The sequence below is a fragment of the Halichondria panicea genome, chromosome 14, assembly GCF_963675165.1.
Source record: "Halichondria panicea chromosome 14, odHalPani1.1, whole genome shotgun sequence".
NCBI classification, from domain to species: Eukaryota; Metazoa; Porifera; class Demospongiae; order Suberitida; family Halichondriidae; genus Halichondria; species Halichondria panicea.
Window position 1 is genome coordinate 2,528,642 of NC_087390.1, and position 26,375 is coordinate 2,555,016.

At 41.9% G+C, this 26,375-nt stretch overlaps 2 protein-coding genes across 4 annotated transcripts in view; both read left to right on the forward strand.

The window, feature by feature from the left end:
* Position 1: 1 nt before the first annotated feature.
* LOC135347518 (uncharacterized) lies at positions 2-3,733 on the forward strand. The gene is made up of 4 exons (XM_064545543.1): positions 2-135; positions 198-503; positions 994-2,583; positions 2,634-3,733. Exons 1-4 carry the CDS (start codon positions 6-8, stop codon positions 3,581-3,583), a joined length of 2,976 nt encoding a protein of 991 aa, XP_064401613.1. The 5' UTR covers positions 2-5; the 3' UTR covers positions 3,584-3,733.
* A 593-nt stretch (positions 3,734-4,326) lies between these two features.
* The window catches only part of LOC135347519 (116 kDa U5 small nuclear ribonucleoprotein component-like), a 29,255-nt gene continuing 7,206 nt past the window's right edge, over positions 4,327-26,375 (forward strand). Inside the window, exons 1-27 of one of the 3 annotated variants that reach the window (XM_064545544.1) lie at positions 4,327-4,483; positions 4,640-4,767; positions 5,122-5,208; positions 5,298-5,348; positions 6,045-6,236; positions 8,654-8,719; positions 8,778-8,813; positions 9,167-9,340; positions 11,008-11,082; positions 11,934-12,153; positions 12,972-13,038; positions 13,110-13,233; positions 13,498-13,600; positions 13,972-14,030; positions 14,094-14,162; positions 14,326-14,413; positions 14,487-14,563; positions 14,971-15,111; positions 15,707-15,847; positions 16,309-16,402; positions 16,510-16,600; positions 18,832-19,045; positions 19,381-19,468; positions 19,657-19,775; positions 20,185-20,433; positions 20,839-20,946; positions 21,806-21,966. In XM_064545544.1, the coding sequence (XP_064401614.1) occupies positions 4,651-4,767; positions 5,122-5,208; positions 5,298-5,348; positions 6,045-6,236; positions 8,654-8,719; positions 8,778-8,813; positions 9,167-9,340; positions 11,008-11,082; positions 11,934-12,153; positions 12,972-13,038; positions 13,110-13,233; positions 13,498-13,600; positions 13,972-14,030; positions 14,094-14,162; positions 14,326-14,413; positions 14,487-14,563; positions 14,971-15,111; positions 15,707-15,847; positions 16,309-16,402; positions 16,510-16,600; positions 18,832-19,045; positions 19,381-19,468; positions 19,657-19,775; positions 20,185-20,433; positions 20,839-20,946; positions 21,806-21,901 (2,946 nt within the window). In that variant the 5' untranslated portion in view covers positions 4,327-4,483; positions 4,640-4,650 and the 3' untranslated portion in view covers positions 21,902-21,966. Of the gene's footprint in view, positions 4,484-4,639; positions 4,768-5,121; positions 5,209-5,297; positions 5,349-6,044; positions 6,237-8,653; positions 8,720-8,777; positions 8,814-9,166; positions 9,341-11,007; positions 11,083-11,933; positions 12,154-12,971; positions 13,039-13,109; positions 13,234-13,497; positions 13,601-13,971; positions 14,031-14,093; positions 14,163-14,325; positions 14,414-14,486; positions 14,564-14,970; positions 15,112-15,706; positions 15,848-16,308; positions 16,403-16,509; positions 16,601-18,831; positions 19,046-19,380; positions 19,469-19,656; positions 19,776-20,184; positions 20,434-20,838; positions 20,947-21,805; positions 21,967-26,375 lie in introns of those variants that run through there. The other 2 variants (XM_064545545.1, XM_064545546.1) reach the window with 2 other exon arrangements.

Genomic DNA, 26,375 nt, shown 5'->3' on the forward strand with positions numbered 1-26,375 from the left:
ATGTCATGTGGCTCTTTTGCATACTTAGGGAATTCCCTACTTTGTTCCCACACGTACTTACCTACAATCCCAATCCAAGCATCCAAGCAGAAATGGCTGACCTGAAGTTGGAGAATGTTGATAACAGTGAACTAGGTGAGTAATTATGTATGCAATTTAATATCTCCTTAGTTGAATCCCTCTCAATAATTATGCAGACATAGAAGATCTAGTGGATGTTCTAGAAGCCATGGAGGACGTCGCTGTTAAGTACAAACGTATCGGAGCTGCTCTCCGTATTAAAAACGGGGAGCTACAGATTATTGAGAAACAAAATCGCCACGATCCGAAGGCTGGTCTCAGTGCAGTCCTTGAAAATTGGCTCAATCTCAACTATTCGGCAAAGAGGGGGGAAATCCAACAGCCCCCGTCTTGGCGTAAGGTGGTGGAAGTCGTTGCCAAGAGCGTTGCGGGAGGTAACCACGCTTTGGCCAGGAAAATAGCATCCGATCACCCATATATACGTGAGTTTAATCAGTGCATGTTCTTTAAGTGGTTGTCTTGTACCAGTACATACATGTACATGTACATATATCTTGTACCTTAATTAAGTGGCTATCATTGTTTTAACGTCCTGGTATTCCAGAAGCTTATAATGCGCTGTACTTGCAGTGTATGGCGAGCTTATGTCTAAAGCTTGTATTTATGGTGTAGACAGTCTATTATACGTGTGACCTTAATCATGTAGTTATCTACATAACGTATAGCGGGTATATTTCGAGGGTATAAATTTTCGCGGATGTGCTTTTAGAAAGGTTTTTGCAGATTTCATTTTCGTGGAATAGCGTCTTTTTTGCAGCATGCATGCATGAAATTAAATTTGCGGTTATAAATGTTCGCGGTTCATGCCTAATTCGCGAAAACCACGAACATTTATACCCTTGAAATATACCCTCTATACGGTAATCAAATGGAGCACAATTCACTTATCCACTCACACACACACCCACACAGGTACTATTGGCCCCCCAGTTGTCAACACTACCACTACAGAGGAATTATTAGGACCCACAGAGGAGGTCTCTCTACCGTCCAATCAAACGGCTTTTATGCCGTCGGCAATGGCCCTCCCACAAGAACAATCGCACAATCTGTCCAGTGACATGGAACGTGACATGGCAGGCCTCAATATTTCAGCAAATCCTGCTAATCAAGTGGCTAGTACTGGCCAGCCGCATGAATGCTGGGAGGAGGAGGGTCAAGCTCGAACAAATACTACTGAAGTAAAGAAAGCACTGAGGTTGGCAAACAATCAAGATAGCCCGAGCATTCAGTCACAGCCACAAGCTACACCATCGAGCACCGTTTATCAGAGCAATGTCGCTGAAGAGAACAATAGAACATTCTCAAATGTGCAACAACCGCCAGTCAACAATCCTCAACCGATGGAATATCCCCTGCAGAGTATGACCCACAACGAGCACCCCCAGCAACTACCCCCCACAGAGGCCGTGATACCTACCTCCCCAGCAGCACTACCTGGTCCAGATAGCGAGCTGGCCGGTGTACATGCTCCACGTAGACAGGACACAGTTGCTGCTCAGCCTACTGACGAGGGTGTTTGTACTCAGTTGTTGATTACGCCCACCGGTAATGTACGCCGGACTGTGGCTAACAAAGACGAACTCGACTCACCTTCAAAACCTATGCCAATTTCAATAGTAAATAATCCTATCCCCCCTTCAGCTCATGAGAAACAAGCCCCAGCATCGTTTGAAGAAGCTAACACTGCTAATACAATTTCACAAGGCTCGAGTCAAACCTTTGTACAACATCAACCACCTCCAGCGCACGGTGAGCCGCCTGTCTCAAGCTTATCTCAACCACAACAGCTACGCACGGTTTTATGCGGTGGAGGACAGCACCAAGTGATGAACAATCAGCAACCTCAACCAAGTGAAATGCCCCCAAGACCTCCACCTCTTCAACAGGCACCTTATCAACCGAACACCCATTACAATCCGGTGTATTTGCATGGACAGCCTAACCCACAATTTAGTATGCAACCCCAGCATCCGTACAATCTACAACAAAGCACAATGATGCCACAGCAGCAATTGTACATGCATCCACCCACAAGTCTACCCTTCCCTCAGTCGTATCCAGCTCAATGGCAATCACAAGTTCCTTTTGGCCAATACCATCCCTGGAATCAGCCTTACCCTGGCTATGGCTACCCTATACCTCAACCACATCCACTTCAATACCCTCAAAACATGCAAGCTGGACCTCCTAACATGCAAGCGGGACAACCTAACATGCAAGCGGGACAACCTAACATGCAAGCGGGACAACCTAACATGCAAGCGGGACCTTATAATATGCAAACAGGACCTCATAATATGCAATTTGGACCTCCCAACATGCAAGCAGGACCACCTACTACTGGTAATCAGTTTGTACCACCCTCCTCTCAGATGCAGCAGTCAACACCTGCTACAGTGATCCAACACATGCCTGGCGCTATGACGGAGACTTCTGGTCCTCAAGCTACAGCCGAGGAAAAAGTTGGAACACCTCAGGAAGAGATGAGCAGGGACAAAGGTCAGTTTAAAATGTGCATTAATCAACGTTTTAATTTTTTTTTTCGGTAGGCGAAGTTCATTTAGAGGCGGCAATCGTACACATGAACGACGGACAAGTCTTGACAGATCGTGGTAAACGAGTCACTCAATACGATCCGTTTTCGAGAGAAAAGAAATTCTTTAAAATCAGGCTAACTTGTTGTGCAGCAGAGCCCCAAAGAACTGGACTGGAAAGATATCAAGTACCTGATAATGAAAAGTACGATATGACAAATTTCCCTCATGGGATCGCTGTGATTATCAACAACAAGACATTTAAGAGCGAGCAGTGTCGATATGGTACCGATGTTGACTGTAGAGATTTGGTTCTGACTTTTCGTTACCTTGGTTACATTGTACTCGAGTACAAAGATCTATCTGCTAAAGAGATCCATGAAGTCATCGACAAAGTACGCACCCTAGATGATCTCAAGTACAATAAAGAACGTATTCGTGATCATTCAAAATTTGACAGCTTTGTGTGTTGTATTTTGAGCCATGGGGAGAACGGAGTGGTATACGGTATCGACAGCACGAAGGTTCAAATTACACACTTAACCTACAAACTCAGAGCTGACGTTTGTCCGTCATTGGCTAAAAAACCGAAACTATTCTTCATTCAAGCATGTCGAGGCCCTCAAGTTGACGGAGGCAGCGATAGCGATGATTTTTTGATAGCTAAAAAAGATGAAACTGAATTTTCTGCAGTTACTGATGCTTCAGTATCTAAAGTTGCCGATTTTTTCGTTGGTTATTCCACATCAGCCGATTTCGTTTCTTTCCGTGATAAGGAAAAAGGGACTTGGTATATTTGGGAGCTGTGTGATGCGCTCTGCTCCCTCAGCACCAGTCGACCCCTGAGGGACATAATGGACGTGGTACATGAGAAAGTGAACACTGAACATTCATTCTGTGAACACAGACAAGCTCCCATCTACGAAACAAGCCTCAGGAAGAAAATATTTTTCTGGACATTGTAATTTATTATAATAATATTATGGCATATCCTGGTTATTTATAATTATAACAATTATACTTTTTGTATATCGTAGATCAATTTTATGTGAATAGCTTATAGAGTGATTTTGTATACAATCTTCTGACATTTATAATTATATTGAAAACGTCAATTGCACTGATATGAAAAGTGAACAACAATATTATAACACACACGTACACAACGCTATGCTCTACCATAGGGCACAACAAGAGAGATATAGTCTCCACCCACACCCCAGTTAACTCTCTGAGTCTGATACACCACGGTCCATCCGACCACCAGCAGAGTCCAAATCACCACTCCCAGTAGAGACGCTAGTACGTAGCGGCGAATAACAGGGTGGGTGGGTTTTGTTATGAAGGCACGCTTGAAGAACCACACCACGTTGACCAGCCACACAAACGGGAGAAGGAACCAGCCAATTTTGAAGTATCGTTTGCATATCTTGACTCTCTCGTCATCTGAAACTCTGTCTAGATTCATTGTTGATTGGACTTCCTGCATACAGTACAGAAAACAACTTTATGAACATTAATAATTACATATTTCAGCGGTTATGACAACAGTTTACCGTCTAATATTTAGTCTGTAACATACATACATAGAAAAGTATACCAACCTTCTGTACTGTAGCTCAGAAAACGGTAAATAAGAGCAAAACAAGAAACTTCTTGGCACTTGGCAGCACTGGAGACCACGCCTTTCTTTCTATTGTAGCTAGAAGGCGTGGTCTAGAGTTCAGTGAGAAGGTTAAAAGGTTAAACTATGGTTAAACGTATCTATAGCAAAATTTTCCACTTAATGCACACAACCACACACGTGGTTGGTTACCCCGTAATACAGTGACTATCATCCCTTCTCCTTTGTCAATACATTCTAGGTGAGTTCTGACTTGTATACATACTGCTCCATTAAATACTCCATTAATTTCTGCATAATTATAACACTACCTCCATTTGTAGCCCACACTCTATTATCCTCCCACCCATGCATAACGTGCAGTCATACACTGTTGTACACACCTACGTACTTGCAGGCTAGGTAGTAATGGACGGAGATTTGTACGATGAGTTTGGTAACTACATTGGCCCCGAGCTGGAGAGTGATGACAGTGAGGGGGAGGGTGGAGATGGGGACAAATCTCCAGACATGGGGGAAGAGGAGGTACGTTGTGGAGGGAACCTTGGGCATTATTAACTTCAGTATTAAATACCTAACGATGATTTTTTGACACTTTACTTATGAAGAAAACAACTCATGGCCCTAGGTGTTAACTTTTACTGTTCCAAACGTGAGTGCAGAAGATGTATACACAGTGTACTTTGAAAAGCTTTGTTCTGCCCTCACAAACGGTGCAGGTGCATTGGATCTGTTTTGAGAGTATTGATACCCAACGATATTCAGTAATGTATGATGGTCAAAATTTACTGTTTTGTCATATAGCTTTGCAGAACACCTTGCTAGTATTCCCGTAGCTTTAGTGCTCAATGGTAACGTACTTGTATTTTTTTCATATAGGGAGAAGGTAGCGATGATGGTGTAGCCATGGATACAAGTGTGGTTGTGGCCGGTGCTGGTCATGAGATGGCAGTGGTCCTCCACGAGGTCAGAGTGCATTACACGTGTACTGTATTCTAGTTATATACCATTTCAGTGCTGCAAGAAATGTTATTATCACTTTGTCTCTTTTGTAGGACAAGAAATATTACCCAACAGCTGCAGAAGTGTTTGGTCCTGACGTAGAGGTGAGGATGTGTGTGTAGGTGGGGTTGCTAAGAACATGTTGTGTATGATCTAGAGTTCGAAGGTTCAGTAGTGGAAAAGATAATTATATGTACATGCATGTAGTGGAATCTTTGAGAATGTGCAGCACACTGACGGAGTGAAACGTCCTAGAGGGGTTGTTGCGAGTAAACAAACAACTCCAAATGAGGGGGCAGAAGTCAATGAATACTGCTACATAGCCCTTTTTAAGCAATAAATACATATGTAGGAGGAGTGTGTATATATAACTGTTTGAAGGCCTAGTTGAATGAACGCAGAGTGCAGTATACCGTATAGCGGGTTATTATTATTTCGATGGTATAAATGTTTGCAATTTTCGCTTGTACTGCGAACATTTATACCCACGAATTTATATCACAACGCATGCTGCAAAAAGGCCGAAAAAACCTTTCTAAAGATCCTTCTGCGAAAGTTTATAATGTACGTGACCCTCGAAATAATATTGTACCTGCTATACGGTAAGATTTATGTCGTCACAATCATGAATGTACATATGAGATTTGACATAGTCACCATAGACATATATACATATGTACTGCTGTAGTTAATGTAATTACAGCACCACTTTTACTTCGTCCATATAGCACTTTTTCTGGCGCTGTAATTACATCCACTAGAGTACTGTAGTTCCTTTACTTGACACAACCTCCCCCCAGACCGTGGTTCAAGAAGAGGACACTCAACCGCTGACAGAACCAATCATAGCCCCCGTAAAGAAGCACAAGTTTGCCCACACTGAGCAGGAGCTGCCCACCACCACCTACGAGATGGAGTATCTGGCGGACCTCATGGACAATGCTGAGCTCATCAGGAACGTGGCCATTGCTGGTCATCTGCACTGTGGCAAGGTCAGAGAAGGTGTAGTGTGCATGGTACATGTTATTGTAGTTACATTTTTTCCTACATAATAGTTATAGACTGAGTACAAGGTCTATGGGATTTTGAGACGCAAAGGCCTGAGGCTGTAACGCCCCCGAGTGTAGTGAGGGCACTACTAAGGGCCTGAGGGTCTCAAAATCCCATAGTGATCATTGGAAGAGGCCTATAAACTGGTTTAGAATAGCGCTAAGCACCCTACCAGTCTGTATCATCATTTTGAACTAGCCAAAAACAAAATAGACAGAGCGGACGACATTACTAAACTAGAGCACTAAAGTGCAAACCCTCGGCTGGTGACATGATTAAAAAGAAACCAGAAATATAATGCAGTGCATATAGTGATGTTGTTATCATGTATGACTTGCACAGCAACTCAGGACTAAACCAGACTGGAGGCATGCTGAAACATTTGAGAACAGGTAGTGGTACTATAGATATATGCACTGTGGATTAGGATCACAGTAAAGAAGCCTGGAGTCTCAGAGAAGTATGGCTCCAGGTTCTGCATGGAGTAGGATCCCAGTCAGCAGCAGGAGAAGCTTCTCTACTTTAGTGACCCTGTTCCATTGTTCCTGGTATATACAGCTTTCTACTTTAGTGACCCTGTTCCATTGTTCTTGGTACAGGATCACTTCAGTTATAAGTAACGCATGTGCAAGTTCTGTTCAAGCTACATTTTGCTCGTTTTTATTAGACAAAGGAGCTTTAACACCGAAAGCTGCCACTATCAAAAGTACTAACTTGTCGTGTGGAGGCTACTCATGCTGTAAACGCAGTGCTAGAGCATCCAGGTAAGCAGACCTAGTCACAAGCTTATTCAAGCTTCTTAGCTTTTGCTCGACAAAGAAGCTTTAACAGCAAAATCTGCCACTATTTAAATCAAGATATTATTGTGTGAAGGCTATCCATGCTGTTAACGCAGTGCTATGGCATCCAGGTGAGTAGAGATACTCGTCACAAACAGACAAACAAACAAACAAACAAACCAACAGACTACTATACCCGTGGCCGCCCACGCGCACCTCGGGTAACAACTAAGCAACTGGGCCAAATGACAACCAATGCAAGAAAAGTCAATGGGCGTGGTCTGCAAAAGAGCTACATGTATCTGGCCAAAAGAGATACTCTTAATCTGGCCTATACTATACTATACTGTCTCTCGTTTGGCAGTAACGGGACTGCGCATACAACTGCTATAGAGCTTCCTTATCAATGTAAAACAAAACAACAGCTTCCTTTTATAGACTGCTGTCTGGTCTCTATCTGAAAGCACTGCAGGTGCTGATGCCTTGGTTGAGGTGTCAAAACTATACATAACATAAAGCTACTAGCAGGGCTGCATCCAGGATTTTGGGTCTGGGGGGCAAATTGGGCAAATGAAAAATAGGGGGGGAAGCCCCCCAACGCAAAGGCATGCACCTTTCGTGCATGCCAAACTAGGGGGGTCTGAGGGCATGCTCCCCCGGAAATTTTGAATATTGGGGACTTAGATCAATTTCAGGTATCGATTTAGTGATATCATCATTACATGATTGTAGTGTTAGGTGCGCAAAGAGACACTCAGACTCTATCCAGCCTCACAAATTTCGTAGAATAGCTGTTTAAAACTAAACTGACTACCTATCTCAGCTTCTATAAGTCTGTGTCCATCCACTATTGTATCAAAATCAAATCCCAGGGGGGGGGGGGGGGGGGGGTAACATACTCCCCTCAATGCAGCCCTGACTAGCTATTAGCAGGAGTGTTCATGCACTTCTGATGATTAAATGATTACTGTTAAAAATGATCGATGCCAAAAGTCCAAGTCTAAAATTAATGGCTGCATCAGTAGAGCCTTGCAGCTCTCTTCTCACTCTTGCAGCTACTAATAGCTAACGTTTTAGTGCGAAGCTAACTACTACATTGTAAGTAGAGTAGTAACACTCTATGGACAAGTTTTTCTACACACTCTTCTGAAAAGGCTGCAATGGCATTCCAAGTAAGCAAAACTAGGCATAACTCGAGACCAATCATTATTGTGCAAATCCACAAATTAAAATCCAAGAAACACGCCTAGAAGCCTGTAGAGATCCTTGAGCAGTTGTAGCAGTCTACACACATACAAACGCTATACAGTATAACATGCGCAACGAGGAAGCATTAACTGTAAAAGTAGAATTACTCTCCAGGATGTTTATTGTTTTACAAACATTTTAGTTTCATAGCCATAGTTATTTCATCAGTCAGCAGGTCAATATGCAACATAGTTATTCAGTGCTTCTGCATTGCCTTACTCATTTCACTGTTTGTTTTCAGATAGGCAGCATCGGCACTTGTCATGTCTACTTATTCTCGTTTGTTTGTCAGCTAGGCAAATACAGTAACTGTATTACTCTTCCCCTCTCAGACATGTTTTATGGACAGCATGCTTGAGCAGACCCATCCTGATATAACCACAAGAGAGGCTAAAGATGTGAGTGAAACACATCCTAAAAGTGGCCTTCTAAATAACTTGTTTTCCTTTGCTGCAGCTACGGTACACAGACACACTGCTCACAGAACAAGAGGTAACTGTATGTTTTCTTACTACACTGTACATGTAGTATATCTCCAAGTTTGTGTAGAAAATGTGTTGGGTTAGGATGGTATCAGGTTACTGAGCTAATTATAACTAAGCTGAAATGTGTTGGGTTAGGATGGTATCAGGTTACTGAGCTAATTAACTAAGCATAATTTGGCTGAGAGAGCTCTATAGTATAAATACTATAAAGAGCTCAAATATCAAATTTGATATTTGAGCTCACCATTCCACTCTACACCACTCCTGGTTCAGCCACCACCAGACATCCTAATAGTGTACCCCTCCCCTTGCAGCCACTATAACCAGACATCTAATAACTATAACCCCTCCTCCTTGCAGCGTGGCCTGAGCATCAAGGCCACGCCCCTCTCCCTCATGATGCCGGACCCTCGTGGCAAGTCGTACTTGATCAACGTGTTTGACACCCCAGGGCATGTGAACTTCTCCGATGAGGTGACTGCTGCCTTCAGGCTTTGTGATGGTCTCGTACTGTTTGTGGATGCTTCAGAAGGGGTGAGTGCTCTCATGTTTGTGTACATGTAGTTCTATTAGCTATTAGAGGGGTTGGTAGATAATTTTGAGCAAAACAATATTACAGCACATACCGTATAATAATGTTGATCAGAGGCCGCGGCTACTAAATGTTTTGTTTTGCTGGCAGGAGGCTACATTCGAAAGAGGCGTTTATTAGCCCCAGCTAATTCAACAACCTTTAGAAAGTTATTTCCACCTACACAAACTCAAACTCTGCCATGATAAAGTCTTTCAAAAGCACTAACAAGCTGCTGCGTAGCTACAATGTAGCTGCTACCGTAGATACCAATATTGTAGAGACATAGCCTCAAAGTTCCCTGAGGCTACTATTTGAGTGCGTCCTTTATACAAGAGCGGCCTCTATATATACTGTATGTAGCTAGCACGTACGACAGGAGCCTACTTCACATGTGACTATATTATCGTCCTAAAAATGCACTGCAACAAACCTTACAGTAGTTAGTTTGATGTATGGAATGTGGTTATTGTTGTGCTAGTGGACGAATAATGAACATAATTATAGTTATTTTTATGCCTCGAGGCATAGCCACACGAGGGACACGGTAAAGCTGACTGTGTGTGTGTGTATTCCAGCCGTAACTGCATTTATACCTGAAATATACCCGCTAAACGTACTTAAACTCCTTTTGTTTAATTATTAATTTTATTGACAAGAAATACATTGTCCTTGAAGATCATTCATCAAGCCATCGCACATACACTTCTTTAAGCTCCTCTCCTATATAATGTCTGTGTGGAATTCATTGTCAATAATTGCTATCAACATTATAATTATACAGTAACATTATATCTACTTTGCTGGTGAGGAAAGGGTTAATATGACGTTATACGTTTAGGGGTGTTTTTTTGCTAATGTTGATTATTTGTTTGGAGCTGACTGTTTTCGATTGAGTCAGAGGAGGTACGACACGCGGTTAAGCTCACGTGGCTGGTATGTGATTGAGGCAAGAAAGACAAAGAAGTCGTTAAAAATGCATTCCAATGACGACATTCAACTGGTGGCAAGTAAGCGCCATAAAGAAACAAGTTGAGAGCATAAAACTCAGTGAATTTGTTGCTGGCTAGTAGCTAGAGTTTTACAAGTAGAGATTAGATGTGTTGTAAGAACCAAGGCTCAGATGTTGGCAGTGATCCTATCCTGAATGTAGGCACAGAATATTTATTAAATACTCTAAAACAGAATTACAATAATATCTCAAAATCTAAGTGGTGGTTGAAACTGGTTGAAAAGCTATTTCACATCAGTATAAGCCCAGCAATGAACCATCCTGATCTTAGAAACATCAAGTGTATTCTTGAAAGATACACGCCAAGCCAAATCCACTATCAAAGTACACAGTCTTGAATGATATTCATGCACAAGTTAATGAGATTCATAATCCTTTTGGCTGGTCATGTGACCGTGTCGTACCTCCTCTGCGATTGAGTTATCTACAACTACCTCTCTACATGTATAACACTCTAATAGTTTTTGAGCAAAGACAAAACATGGCGAGAAGCATTAGCACAGCGCAGCTTGCAGCACTCGTTAAAGGAGTTTTTAAATATTGTATGTACAAGAATTGTTAATTACATTACTTTCTGCCAATCGTATACTAATCATCCCCACACTATATATATCACAGGTGATGATGAACACAGAGAGATTGCTAAAGCATGCAGTTCAAGAGAGACTGGCTGTTACACTCTGCATCAACAAGGTGAGCAGAAAATGAATGAATTGCCTCTTGCAAAGAAAATAAAGTACATAACAATCACATGACTTGTGCGATTTGCTGTAAACACAAAAAATAAATGATCTTACATTTTACATATAGTTTGTGGGTGCAAATGAAGTTAACTGTCAATGTTTATCTTATTACTCGTATTTCAAGTCCTTCAAGCACCATGACTCCACTGGAGGAGGGGTTGGTTTCTTGCTCGGGAGTGTGTCCATCTTGTGCATCAATTAGTGCAGTATCTTGCAGTGTTGTAGCTGCAGTTTCTTGCACTAATGTGTTTGGATGAGCGATCATTTTGCACTTCAGATGCAGTTTCATTCCAACCACAATTTCTGAAACAGCATCGTGAGCATTGTTCTGCAGTGAGCTCTCTTGCACTGGTCTAGAAACAGTCTTCTTTGCTGTAATATTTCTTTCACTATCCATCCCTTGTGTAGTGATTAAATGTTACTTACTTTGAATTGTTTGCAGTAGTGAAGACACTAACTCTTTATAATCATCAGTTAGTGCTTTATAGGCCTTTCGCTTCCTGTTGGCTGGTATAATCATCAGTTAGTGCTTTTATAGGCCTTTTGCTTCCTGTTGGCTGATATGATTATGGTATCTCTGTTGTGGTTATTACGGATATCTCATGATAGTAACATAATTGGTTTAGTTTGTGTGTATCAACATACCTGGTCGTTGCCATTGCAATTGATAGTTTCGTAGACCACATTCTGCAAACACAGTAAATGATACTTTCACAACAATTAATGTAGCCACCAGTAGCTCATGATTTCCATAACTTTCTGTTGCTTTTACACATGTAAAGTATACCCCCTTCCTTGTAGATTGACCGGCTGATCTTGGAGCTGAAGCTGCCTCCCACTGACGCTTACTTCAAGCTCAAACACATAGTGGACGAGGTCAACAGTCTACTGAGCATCTACTCCGATAAGGAGGAGGGGTCTATCGTCTCACCTCTCCTTGGCAACGTCTGCTTTGCATCCAGTCAGTATGGGTTTTGCTTCACACTGCGGTCGTTTGCTAGGATCTACACTGATGCTTACGGTGAGAGCTAGGCTATGCAAACATTCAATACTGATGTGACATTTCTCGTGTGTAATGAGTCTAGTTTTATTATTGAGGGGGTTTAAAAATGCAGTGTATCCATTTACTGGTCAAATTTTACTGGGAGGGAGCGTGCTATCAACTTGTGAATGTTGCATGATATTGGATTCTGTGGTAGATTGGATAGTATCATGAATGCAATTATCCTTTGACGTTCTGCTGAGCTGTTCAATAAAACCAGCTATACAGCATGTAGGACTGACTAGTATCCATCGGTAGACCCTCTGGACTATCTTGGTAGCCATAGAATATTTTCAAAGAGGAAGCAGCAAGCCATTTGTGTACACAGGCACTTCACAAGTGGACACAAGCTCTACAATAGTCTACATGCTTGCTAAGCAGCTTAGTTGACCAGAGTGCAGCTTTTAAAGGCCACCCATACTTCCATCGAGGCAGCAGCAAGGCATAAAATTGATGGTTAGTTTGTGCACAGCCATTGACCCACGCCCATTTCTACTAAGCCATAGCCACTTCATTGGGGGGGGCGATAAAATCAAGCTAATTGGTGGGTTTGGCTCAGATGCAAACTAAAGTGATGGAACTGTTCCAGATTGTGCGATTGACCTGAAGGGACCAATTACAAATGCTTTTGCAGGTACATGTTGTACATGTATTTTAGTGTTTTGACATTAAATTGCCATGTGGTTCATGTACCTTTGTCTTTAGCAAAAGTCGCTAGTGTTTTTCATTGAAGATCGTATGTAGACCATTCTCACATTGAGACAGCACCATCAGTGACTCACCCTCCCTCCACACAGGTGGTAGTTTCTCACCTACCGAGTTTGCCAAGCGACTTTGGGGGGACATTTACTTCAACAACACAAAGTAAGTTCTTGAAACTGTGCAAAAGTACTCCAGTAAGTGTGTATTAATACTCCCCCCCCCCCTCCGTACAGACGTACATTCACTCGTAAGCCCCCCAGTGTGGATGCGGCCCGCAGCTTTGTCGAGTTCCTGTTGGAGCCACTTTATAAGATATTCGCTCAGACAGTAGGAGATGTGGACACTACACTACCACAGGTGGATGTGATTAATAAAGAACTGTCATGTGGAGGGTTGAAATTAAAACACTTACTTTTGTTGTCTTTCAAAACCGTATTTTATCGACACTAGAAGCGTTCAGGACATGAAATTCCCCAATGCCACAATAATCCCCACATATATGTACATGGCATTGTTATACTGTTAACTGTGTTCATGCAATGTCCCATTTTGGCTATATTTGGCTCCCCCTTGTCCATAGCTGGATTTAACCCCCCTCTCCCTGTATACTGTGTTGTGTAGGTACTGGATGAGCTCGGTATTGCCATGACCAAGACTGAGATGAGGCTCAACATTAGACCACTCCTCAGACTCGTCTGTCAGAGATTCTTTGGAGAGCACACCAGTAAGCAGTGTAATCTAGTGTGTGTTAGAGATTTTCATTGTATATACATGCCTATACAAGTAGCTCCTTCTTTCTTGCTCATGTTGTATGCCTTGCTTAGTAGCAGTTATGATCGAGCTATACGTTCTTGTACGCGATAAAAAACAGCTTATGGATAGTTTACTTCTTTGCGGGTGTGAACGCATAAAATGTAATCATAACAACTTATTCTCCTAAACTTTTATGACCCCCACCAAGAGTAGATAAGAGTAGCTACTCTTGCCCGGGCCGCACACAAACATTCTCCCCCTTAGGGTTGCATACATGTACTAGCTCTTCCTACTTGGTACATATTCTATTAGCTTAACAAAAATTGTTCCTCACTTCCCCAGGTTTTGTTGAGATGTGTGTGCAGCATATTCCGTCTCCAGTGGCTGCTGCCAAGACCAAGGTCAGACTATAGCCTGAGGGCATTCCAAACATATAACTCATGTCTTGCTCCACCCACCACCAGATAGAGCACACGTACACTGGCCCTGTGGACGATGAGTTAGGGGACTCTATGCTGGCCTGTGATCAAGAGGTGGGTTTGGAAGAGGGGGGGGGAGCATGCACACACTGTAAATGTACTTAGAGCATCTAGTTTTCTTGGTAGTACATCAAAAATTGTAATGCCTAAGATGAGCGTAATTTGATGTATCTTTTCTTGATTAAGTTCGAGAGTTCTCATTGTCCCACTGTTTCAGGGTCCTCTGATGGTGCATGTGACCAAACTCTACCCCAACCACGATGCTGCAGTGTTCCAGGCATTAGGGAGAGTGCTCAGTGGAACATGTAAGCATTAACAATGTTGCTACTGTAACACCATGTCAGTTTTGGTTAATGATCTTTACCCACTCCCTCCCAGTGTACAGTGGTCAGCAGGTGCGTGTGCTGGGTGAGAACTACACACTGGAGGATGAGGAGGACTCTAAAATAGGACAGGTCAGTGATTGTGTCTTGGTGAACTTTTTCGGGCAGTTTGTAGTTTTCGTTTGCTGGTACCCCCACATGTACATTTACATGTAATAAATGTAGTCGCCCAGTGGGGCACATTCCAAAGAGGAGCCATTAGTTAGTGGCCACATAGGGTTTGAATGTTATACCTTAGCAGGAGCACATCTAAGCAGGAGCACATGACCTTAGTCATTCTTATGGCCATGTCTTGGTTAGCCAGACATGATTATATGTCCAGTGATCAAGCATATACAAACTATATGGTATAATTATGGTGAGAATATCCATTAAAGCCATTGTATCATAGTGGACATACATGTAGTACCTTGAATACCAACACACACACAACAGTACACCCTCTTTTACTATTTGATTGCTTCCGCTTGTTCCCTTAGGTTGGTCGTCTGTGGATCTCTGAGGCTCGCTATCAGGTTGAGATCAGTCGAGTGCCAGCTGGTAACTGGGTGCTCATAGAGGGAGTGGACCAGACCATCACCAAGACAGCCACCATCACACAGATCAACGACTCAGAGGATGTGAGTAGGCATATGGTACTGTAGCCTTTAGTGTGGTGCCCCTAAGGTGATCTGAGCGTGTACCATGTGATAGGGTTCTCGAAGAGCTATGAAATGTTTAGGGAATTACAGACCTACAGTTATAGTTGCAGTCAGACATTAATACATTGAAGTTTACAGTTTGTGAAACCTATTCCACATAATATGGATTTGGTTAACCATTTAAGCCCAAGCAAAGTCATTCCCAGTAGGGCCATTTTAACAACTCAAAGGTGTTCACAATCCCACACAGAGTAACTACAATTTTTTTCACAATGAAGTGGCCAGGCTGATATTAATTTACTATGCGTATCCCCTCTTCTGGTTGGTAGACTTCCCTTTAACCAAAAGCATACGTTCAAACGTATTGTTCATAGAGAGTGACCATACAATGCATATACATGTAAGTATTCTACATGCAGTTGTTTTTTTACTGTAATTATTATGGTCAAATGTCATTTGTGCCTGGTCATACTGGACATGCAGGAATGCATATTTAAACGTCTGGTCAATGACCAATGGCAGTGAGTAATTTCTAACACTGTACATGTATTAAACTCTCCCCTCTCCCACACAGGCTCAGATATTCCGTCCTCTTAAGTTCAACACTCAGTCTGTGATAAAGATCGCCGTGGAGCCAGTGAATCCATCGGAGCTGCCCAAGATGTTGGATGGTCTCAGGAAGGTCAACAAATCCTACCCGCTACTGGTCACTAAGGTGATGCTAGTGTTGGCTGCATGTATTATAATTATCATCTTCATGCTGATTACTAAGGGTGTGGGTGGCAAACCGAAGATTTAAAGCAGCTGATGCAATTAAGGTGCAATGGACAGTACTGTCTACTGGTGTAGTTGTGGAACCGTTGCCAATGGTTCCTTAAAGAATGTTGTGGTGTAGACAGTACTTGAAGTAAGTGACTGCAAGCATCCACAACCACCACTATTGTGTCTTTCAGGTCACAATTATGTAGTGGTGAAGTTGTTTCCTGTCTATGTACCATATAGCGGGTTGTGATAGTCCGTTTTCCTGCATTGCATTCGTTCCGGTAAACCACGCCTACGTTTTCAATTTTTTGTGGAGGTCAGCTTGCCCACGAAAATACACAAATATTTTACCCCACGATTCGACAAAAATTACCCGCTATATAATACGATATGCAACCCTCCCATGTCTTGTAGGTGGAGGAGTCTGGGGAGCACGTGGTGTTTGGTACGGGAGAGCTCTACCTGGACTGTGTCATGCATGACCTCAGGAAGATGTACTCAGAGATAGGTGAGCTTGTTGCTAGGTACAGTGTGTAGTTAAGATGCCTGTACTTGTGACTCTTACGTAGGTCAAACCATCACAAGTGATTGTTTTGAATTCCCCTCTCCCTGCAGACATCAAGGTGGCTGACCCGGTGGTGGCCTTCTGTGAGACAGTGGTAGAGACATCCTCTCTAAAGTGCTTTGCTGAGACACCCAACAAGAAGTGAGTGGTATATCTTGACACATGCCGCCTGCACATCAAAGGGAGTTTTAGGGGATTCCCTACAGCTGATTAGTGAATATGATTAGTGTGATAATTATTTTGGTCTGCTTATTATGCCTCGAGGCGTAGCCGCACGAGGGATACGGTAAAGCTGACTGTGTGTGTGTGTCTGTGTGTGTGTGTGTCTGTGTGTCTGTTCCAGCTGTAACTGCTCAACGGTTGCAATGCGACGAAAGCTAACAGCTTCTAGCCACGTTCTCTTGGATTTTGATTCGTGGATTAGCAAACTAAAGCTTCTTTCTCGAGTTATGGCTAGTTTGACTCACATTGAAGGCTGTTGCAGTCTCTTCAGAATCTTTCATAGCATCATCTGTCCTCACAAACTTTCTATTCAACATATGAGTTAGCCTTGCACTAAAGCGCTAGCTTTTTGTTAGCTACAATACTCAGAAAATATCTGTTAAAATAGCAGTAGCCATTTGTGAAATTGGACACACCCTTTAATTATTCTTGTGGATGTAATGCGCATGCGCGCTCATTCCCCATGTGTGAGAAAATAATATCCAAGATCCAGATCCAGATCCTCCTGGCAGAATCATCTTTGTCTTGAGGGCCTGGTAAGCCACAAAACACTACCATATAACAATATAGATAACAATATGCATGTACACAGGTCTTTTCTTCTTAGATATTATATACACTGAACTACAGATCCTGGAAGAATCAATTTTCTTCTTTCTTGAGGTCCTGGTAAGCCACATAATACAATAAATAACAACAATAGATGCATGTAAATAAGTCTTTTCTTCTCAGTGACTTTATATAGATAAGCTAACTTTAATATAAAATTCATTATAGATATCACTGTAATACTTTTGAGCGAAAGCAAAAACATGGCGAGAAGCATTAGCACAGCGCTAGCTTGAACACTAGTTGATTAGTGTGATAATTTGGTTAAAGTATAACTTGTTAGCAGCTTGTGATGTCATTAAAACGGTAGAGAATATTTACAGCGCTTTTAATCAAGACCAGAATTGTGTATATATATAGCTTCCTACACATACATGCATGTACTGAGTGTGTGTGCATGCATGTGTAAGGTGTTGATTGTGTCCGTATAGGGAAAGATCCCAAATGTATAATACATAATACATGCATATTACATTGCGATTGACCTATAGAATATATAATTATGATTAAGAGTATATAGTGTAATAATTATACACTAAACACAAATGAAAAACGCTTGCTAAAGTGCTTCATTTTGGTCATCACTTGAATGTGTGTATAATGCTAAAGTATACTGTACATGTATATACACACCGACAGTGAGCGACATAAATATTACTACTATAGACAAATTCCACCTAGCACCACAAAAAACTAATGCTTGCAGCCATAAGAGACATCCACATCAAAGGGAGTTTTAGGGGATTCCCTACAGCCAGCTGATTAGTGAATTTGATTAGTGTGATAATTTGGTCATGAATTTGATTAGTGTGATAAATGTTATGTGTGGAAGTTGATATGTAGCTGTGATTTTATGTATATACACACCAAAACTTTGACATTATTTAGCTATGCAACAAGCTAGTCTCAAGTATTTGTTCTGCAACCAAGACCAAGCATTAATGGAGTATAGTTTGCAAAGCACTAGAGAGGTCAGTCTCTCCATAGAATGCAGTGAAGCATCAAGAAGCTGTTCTGAGCTGGTGATTGGACTTCAAAACACTACCAAAGTCTGCACTTGCACTGTTGCTCAAGCTACTGTTAACTCACCCATGCAAATGCAAGCTACCCAGCTGATCACACAGAGAGCTGTTGATTATCGGTCTGAGCTTGTCATCGGACTGGAGAACTGTATAAAGTTGGTTCAATGCAGTAAAGTCGTGCAACAAGAGACTGACTGCACTGCAAGTGGAGTCATGACACTGGCTAAGAGAGACATTCCGATTCACCAATAACTGTGCAACTATTAATTTTTTGTTTTTCCTTTGAACCTCTTTAAATAGTATTTTTTCATCATCTGTAGACGTCTTGCTTCTTGCTGTTTTGTTGACTGTTTTAATGTTGTTATTGCTATTACTGACTTCTGACAAGTGGTACTAATAATGTATTAGGGATAGTGTGCAGTGAGACCTATTTTTGGTGCGCGCAATGACACTGCCCCCTTGAGCGTACAGCGCTGCTTCATTCAAATTCTTCATCATTTTTACTACCCCCCTTCCCAGAAACAAACTGACAATGATATCGGAGCCTCTGGAGAAGGGACTGGCCGACGACATTGAGGGGGAGGTGGTGCAGATAGCCTGGAGCAAGAAGAAGATTGGAGAGTTCTTCCAGAGCAAGTACGACTGGGACTTGTTGGCAGCTCGCTCCATCTGGGCGTTTGGACCGGAGGCTACCGGACCCAACATTCTGGTGGATGACACTCTGCCTTCTGAGGTGAGGTGCTTTCATGAGTCTCTGATGGAACAGTTTTCCTTTCAACAACCAAAATGCTAGTGATATTTAGTAGGGATCGAATTTCCCTGTGAATGAAAAATAATTATCATTAGGGAATACAGTACAAACCTAATTAGGGAATTACCCTTTTTGAGTGCAACAAAGTACTGAAAGTAAAGTGCATGTACTATTCACTACAAGTGTGGTTAGCTTGCTTTCACCAATGTTAGCGCGAATATCATTAACTTTGTTCCAGTGTGAATGCAGGCCGTTTTTAATCGGCCTGGATTCAAGCCTATAGTAGCTGACCACCCACATTTTGTATGCTGGTACAGGTTGACAAGAGTCTTCTTGGTTCTGTGCGTGAGTCCATCATCCAGGGGTTCCAGTGGGGCACCAGGGAGGGGCCACTCTGTGACGAACGTGAGTTATACTTAACCCTTGGTTTGCAATAGTTAGTAATCTAACACTTGTTGATGTTTACAGTGGAAGTAATAAATTATGTGAACTTGAGGGATATACGAATAATTATATGTACATTCGATAATTGTTGGAGCACATGGTTATCAGACACCTTCTCCCCCCCCCCCCCCACACACACACACGTACAGCTATCCGCAATGTCAAGTTCAAGATCCTCGATGCTGTGATCGCTGGTGAGCCCATCCACAGAGGGGGTGGTCAGATCATACCCACTGCTAGAAGGGTCGCTTACTCAGCATTCCTCATGGTATGTACATACTTATGTTTTGGCTGTCAAGCCTGTAATTCACCCCCACAGTTGTTGTGCTTTGCTTTAATGGCTCAATTGTTGAAGTGATTAATGAGTCATAATCTTAATTGCATGCATGTACATGTACACTGTATATGGATTTTTAGCTTGACTTCTATCCATTTACTACCATAATTATAGCGGGTATATTTCGAGGGTATGAATGCTCGTAGTTTTCGTGCATTAGGCATGAATCGCGAACATTTATAACCACGAATTTAATATTGTATGCATGCATGCTGCATTAAGGCGCTATTCCATGAAAATTAAATCCACGAAACCTTTCTATAGGCATTTTTGCTTACCCTCAAAATATACCCACTATTATCATACGATATACCTACACTAACACACACACACACTATAGGCTACTCCTCGCTTGATGGAGCCCTACTATTTTGTGGAGGTGCAAGCTCCAGCCGATTGTGTGTCCTCTGTCTACACTGTGTTGGCACGGCGACGAGGTCATGTGACCCAGGACGCACCCATCCCAGGCTCTCCTCTCTACACAATCAAAGCGTTCATTCCGGCCATTGATTCGTTTGGCTTTGAGACTGACTTGCGTACACACACACAGGGACAGGCTTTCTGTCTCTCTGTGTTCCATCACTGGCAGGTGAGTTGCATATGGAATATGGAGGGAGGGGGAAGCATTTGTAATGAAGTACCTCTGTACATTGGAAACTATTATGGAACCAATGTGTAACCAGTTCAGTTTCAATTTAGTATTTTAGGTCCGTGTGTTCTTACAAGTACAGAGATCCAATATGTGAATGTGGGTGGTTAAGAAGACGGTAATCTGGGCCTTAGGATGTATGCTTAGGGTGTTATGTAAACCCTATTTTGGGGAGTTTGTTTGCCCACTTGTTGACATGTGTTTATTTTCCTAGGCCCTTCATGATCAATTGTTATAAAATATTCTTCTGTTACTGGACGTGGTGTACAGTACGTATGTATAATAATTTGTACAAACAGACAATCTTGCAATAATTCTATACTTTAGTGTTTCCCACCCCTGTAGATTGTCCCCGGAGACCCACTTGACAAGAGCATAGTGATCCGTCCCCTGGAGCCACAGCCCGCCCCCCACCTCGCCAGGGAGTTCATGATCAAAACAAGGAGGAGAAAGGTGCGTGGACTTTAACAACCCCTTTATCTAAGTGTGCATGGGAATAGTAAACCAACTACGTGCCAGCAGATGTACATTGTCGGAAATCCCTTTATTTCCAAATTTTACTGACATTACCGTATGTTTTAATAATAATTTATTATGTAACGTGCCACATTATGTATGTGAATGTGAATGTGTATGTATGCTACTAACCTCTATGTATACACGTTCTTGTATGGGGTTATCACTAGGGGAACAGATAGTCTCACGAATCAGCCGCTCCCTAGAGCGTCTGAGCACTTTAGTTTGAACTTTTTTGGCCAGGTCGGAATTCCATCAGATCAAGGATTTACTAAATTAAAGGAATGACAAGAAGCGTATGCAGTAGGACAAATTTATAGCTAGTAGTCAGCCTAACTGTGGCTACTGTTAGCCATGCAGTCAAGGAGCTATAGTAAGTTGAATTGACTGCACTAGTGCTGTGCAACCTTCTTACTTGTTCTTTTAGCAACGTTCTTGGAGCAGACTAAACAAAAGTTCATAGTTAAGTCAAGCGTTCCCGGTTGACCTTTTATATGCGTTTCGAATAATCTTTTGGTTTTGACACTGACGTAATCTAACATTCCATTGTGCAATGTCCTCTGGACTAAAGTGCTCAGACGGTCTTTCCCAAAAGAAAGGCGGCTGATTCATGAGACTAGGGGTACAGAGTGTTGGTTTTGAGTTTTTTGAACTTAGAAATGGTATATATACCTTATACCTTTACCAAACCCCACACCTTACATGACACATTGACTTCACTTGGTACTGTGTGGACCTTTACCAGAACCCCTACCCACTGACTCCACGCCCCCCCCCCCACACACTCACTCTCTAGGGCCTGTCAGAGGATGTGTCCATCTCCAAGTTCTTTGATGACCCCATGTTGCTAGAGCTAGCTAGACAGGACGTCATGTTTAACTATCCAATGTAAACTCACTTTATTGTAGAAAAATTGTTAAGCCGACTTATACAGATTGATGAGGTAAGCAGTTGAAAGGTTTCAGAGTGTAGAACAGCCAGGGTGGAAAGTGGTTGTTTGATACAATGATAAAAAAAAATTATATACAACTTATTGTGAGGGTAGGGATATATTTTTTAAATTATAACGGTACATGTATCTAGGAATATACTTCTTAGAGTTGTTGTGTATTACTGGCTTTTGTACGGGTGGGGTAAGCATCTTTTGGTAGCGGCGAAGTCTCGCCCCTTCCGATAGAGAGGCTGTACATACTGGACAGGTGATTAGTAATTGCATGGCCCCAATCAAGTTGGTGGGTATATGCACTCCTCTCCCCGTGATGTTAAGGCTTATACTGATGTCATTATACTGTACACTACAAGAACTTAAGCAAGCAGAGAACTGTGGGTGGGCCTTCATTCAAGTTGGTCCGTTTTGAGGCTGTTTAGTTAACGGTCTTTACCCAGTACCGTGTAAAGTGCAGATGGATGCCGGTGAGAACCACACTGCAGGATCAGAGCTGCTGCGCTGATGATGGAGGATGATCGAGGAGGACTCAAATCTTTACCCACTCCCTTCTAGTGTACAGTAGTCAGCAGGTGTGTGTGCTGGGTGAGAACTACACACGGAGGATATAATGAGGAGGACTCTCACAGGTCAGTGATTGCATACGTGTGTCTTGTTAACTCTTGCAGTTTCTGCTTAATACCTATTAAATATGAGATGAGATGATTATATGGACAAATCTACCCGTAACTAAAACACTCAGTGGGCAAGCGACCGCGAAGCGAGTAAATAATGTACACAACTTCATTAAAGAGCGTTTTGATTCGACCGAGTGATGTACGATACTAACTCACTAGTACGGGGCTCACTTCGCTCTCCCAATAAAGTATCATACTTCTTCTAAAAGAGGTCCCCTTCTAATAAGGCGCCACCTGGAGATTTCTCCCATAAGGCACCATATGAATTCTTTTGCTATTTCTTGTTTTGCATACACTAGCCTCAAAAACATAATTATTAACTTATTTAGAAGAAATATACGGTAAAAAAGGAGCACTTTATAGTTTGCAAATCCACTGATCAAAATCCAAGAGATCGTGGCTATATAGAAGTTGTTAGTTTTCATCGCATTGCAACTGTTGAGCAGTTACAGCTGGAATACACACACATGCACACAGTCAGCTTTAATTACCGTATATTCCCCATTCCTCGTGTGGCTACGCCTTGAAGCGTAATCATTTACAGTATACATGTTCATCAGTAATTGTCATCAAAGGTATAATAGTTCAATTAAAGCTGTTTTTCGTTCACAGTATACATTATATAGTGCATGTGCATGAGCAGAGTTGTGTGGTGCTATTATTGACCTTAGCCTGCGTGGTGCTTTAGGTTGTCTAACTTGTCTTTATAGGTTGAGCAGTTGTGTGGTGCTATTATTGACCACGTACAGCCTTAGGTTTATGTGAGCAGTTGTGTGGTGCTATTGTTGACCACGTACAGCCTTAGGTTTATGTGAGCAGTTGTGTGGTGCTATTGTTGACCACGTACAGCCTTAGGTTTATGTGAGCAGTTGTGTGGTGCTATTGTTGACCACGTACAGCCTTAGGTTTATGTGAGCAGTTGTGTGGTGCTATTGTTGACCACGTACAGCCTTAGGTTTATGTGAGCAGTTGTGATGCTATTGTTGACCAGTACAGCCTTAGGTTTATGTGAGCAGTTGTGTGGTGCTATTGTTGACCACGTACAGTACATAATGTGGTGTACAGTTAAATGCAAGCTAGCTGTGTAAAAAGAAGCTAAATAGTGCATGCACGGTTACTAAATCTAGAGGGGCAAACCAACACACCATGCCAATTCTTTGACGGTTTGTATACTTAGCTACATGCATGACTGTATATAATCCGACTAGAAAAACATTTGCAATGTGAAAAATTGCTAGGATTGGCCAGGGGAACCACAAAAAAGCGTGGAAACAAGAAATCCGACGAGAGCATAACTCCAATCCGTTACAACGTCAATCACATGTACTGGTTGTTTTCCCGGCCAATAGTTATAATATAAATACGCAATTTTTACTGGTGGGGTGATGACCACTCCTTTTATTATACATCCATTTTGGAATGTGCGCATATAATTATGATGATTTGTGATGAATTGATGTTCCTAATACATGCAGTGTTGAGAACAGGTACACACAGTCCATCCATGCGTAGTAACATGCACGGACCTAGCCTCGATCCCAGGCCGAGATTTTATAAAAGCGAAAACTCGGCCTGGGATCGAGGCTAGCACGGACCGTACTGGTGACCTGCATGGAATGATGTGGTGGATGGAAGCTGGTAGAGATGGACCTGGAACACAGTCTATATACTATGTATTGTACATGTTCATGACGTTGTAACGGATTGGAGTTATGCTCTCGTCGGATTTCTTGTTTCCACGCTTTTTTGTGGTTCCCCTGGCCAATCCTAGCAATTTTTCACATTGCAAATGTTTTTCTAGTCGGATTCCCTTTCTTTTTCAATACAAGTGGAACATCAAGAGGCAGTACAGAAGTTCAAGAAGAGAAGACAGGACTAATCAGATATCTTCTCGAATATCTCTGGACTTAATTAATAATTATACTGAGTTGATATTATGTTGAATTTGTGAATCAGTATTAAATGACAGCCATTTTAAGAGCATGATATATATAGCCAGTGCATATAGCATGCTTGTCAGAGAAAGGGAGCTAGAGCTGAACAGTGTGAAGAAAAGCAACACCTCAGGCTCTGGAAAAGCACTGCACTGATTTTAGGCGCACGGTTTCTTAGCCACGCCTATGTGCAATTGCTGAGTCATTAAAGATGGCGGAATTGTCTAGGTAAGAGAAATAGAGACTGAGAGGTCATCTGCCTCGTGGAAGCAATCGCAAATCTGAAGAAGCGCTTTGTAATCCAGGTTGTAGCCGTTTGGAAACCCTGTGCAGAATGTCCTGGAGAGGGCTGTACTTGGAGTAAATGCTGGGCAAGAAACTTACTCACTTACTTACTTACTTAGTCAGTCAGACAAAGAGCGGTGAAACGTCGAAATAGGGCAATTTTTAAAATGACAATATTCATACATTTAAAACGTTCATGGATTATGAAATGAGAGATACAAAGAGAGAAAAGGCTAAATAAACTATCTGTCCATTCAGTTTCTTGATGTGGACTTTCCCTGCAGAGATAGAACAGTTTGAACATGAGTCAAAATAATTGAAATATTGCTAAACACGGCAAACCCACTGCCAATCCTATGTAAAACCTACTGGTTTTACTAATCTTCAATCTTATATCATTCTCTATAATTTTTGGTTATCTTATAAATAAAATTAAGGTGCATGGGGACGAAATATGTGACAGATATAATAATCGTATAGCGTGACATTTTCGAGGGGCTTAATTTTTTCGCTGTTTTTGTGGGTTAGCAATCCTACACGAAAATTAAGTCCACGAAAATTGCTTTTTAATTAGCTATAACGTGCAAAATTAAAGGCGTGTCTTAAATCTACATGTAGATCTATACATTTTTTCATTGCAATGCACCCCACGTACACACACACACACACACACACACACACACACACACACACACACACACACACACACAGATGAGGAACATGATAGCTGTGTAAGCTATAGCCTAGCTGTGTAGGGTCAAGTGATAAATAATTCCCTTTTAGTGGCTTGTGGTCAAATGTTAATTGGGATATGAATACTATAAATTCACTCTCTCATACGGGTGCAGTGGAGCATTGAGCATTATGCCAGCCTAATAGGCAACAAGTCGTGGCTAGACTGAGTATATACGTATGGAAAGTGCTAGTAGTACTGTTGACTTTTTTCTAAGATCTCTTTCACCAATAATACTTCTTTAGAAAATTATATAGAAGCGTCTGTGATGTTGCAGTATAATTCTCGTTGATGATTTTGAGACTAATGGGTAAGAATTAAAGACTAATAGGTACAATGCATGAGACTTGGAGACTATGCAAAATTTTTAGCATAATCTGTACAAGTACTCTATACATGCTATAAAATTGCTTTTTAATTAGCTATAACGTGCAAAATTAAAGGCGTGTCTTAAATCTACATGTAGATCTATACATTTTTTCATTGCAATGCACCCCACGTACACACACACACACACACACACACACACACACACACACACACACACACACACAGATGAGGAACATGATAGCTGTGTAAGCTATAGCCTAGCTGTGTAGGTTCAAGTGATAAATAATTCCCTTTTAGTGGCTTGTGGTCAAATGTTAATTGGGATATGAATACTATTAATTTAGAAATTCACCCTCTCATACGGGTGCAGTGGAGCATTGAGCATTATGCCAGCCTAATAGGCAACAAGTCGTGGCTAGACTGAGTATATACGTATGGAAAGTGCTAGTAGTACTGTTGAC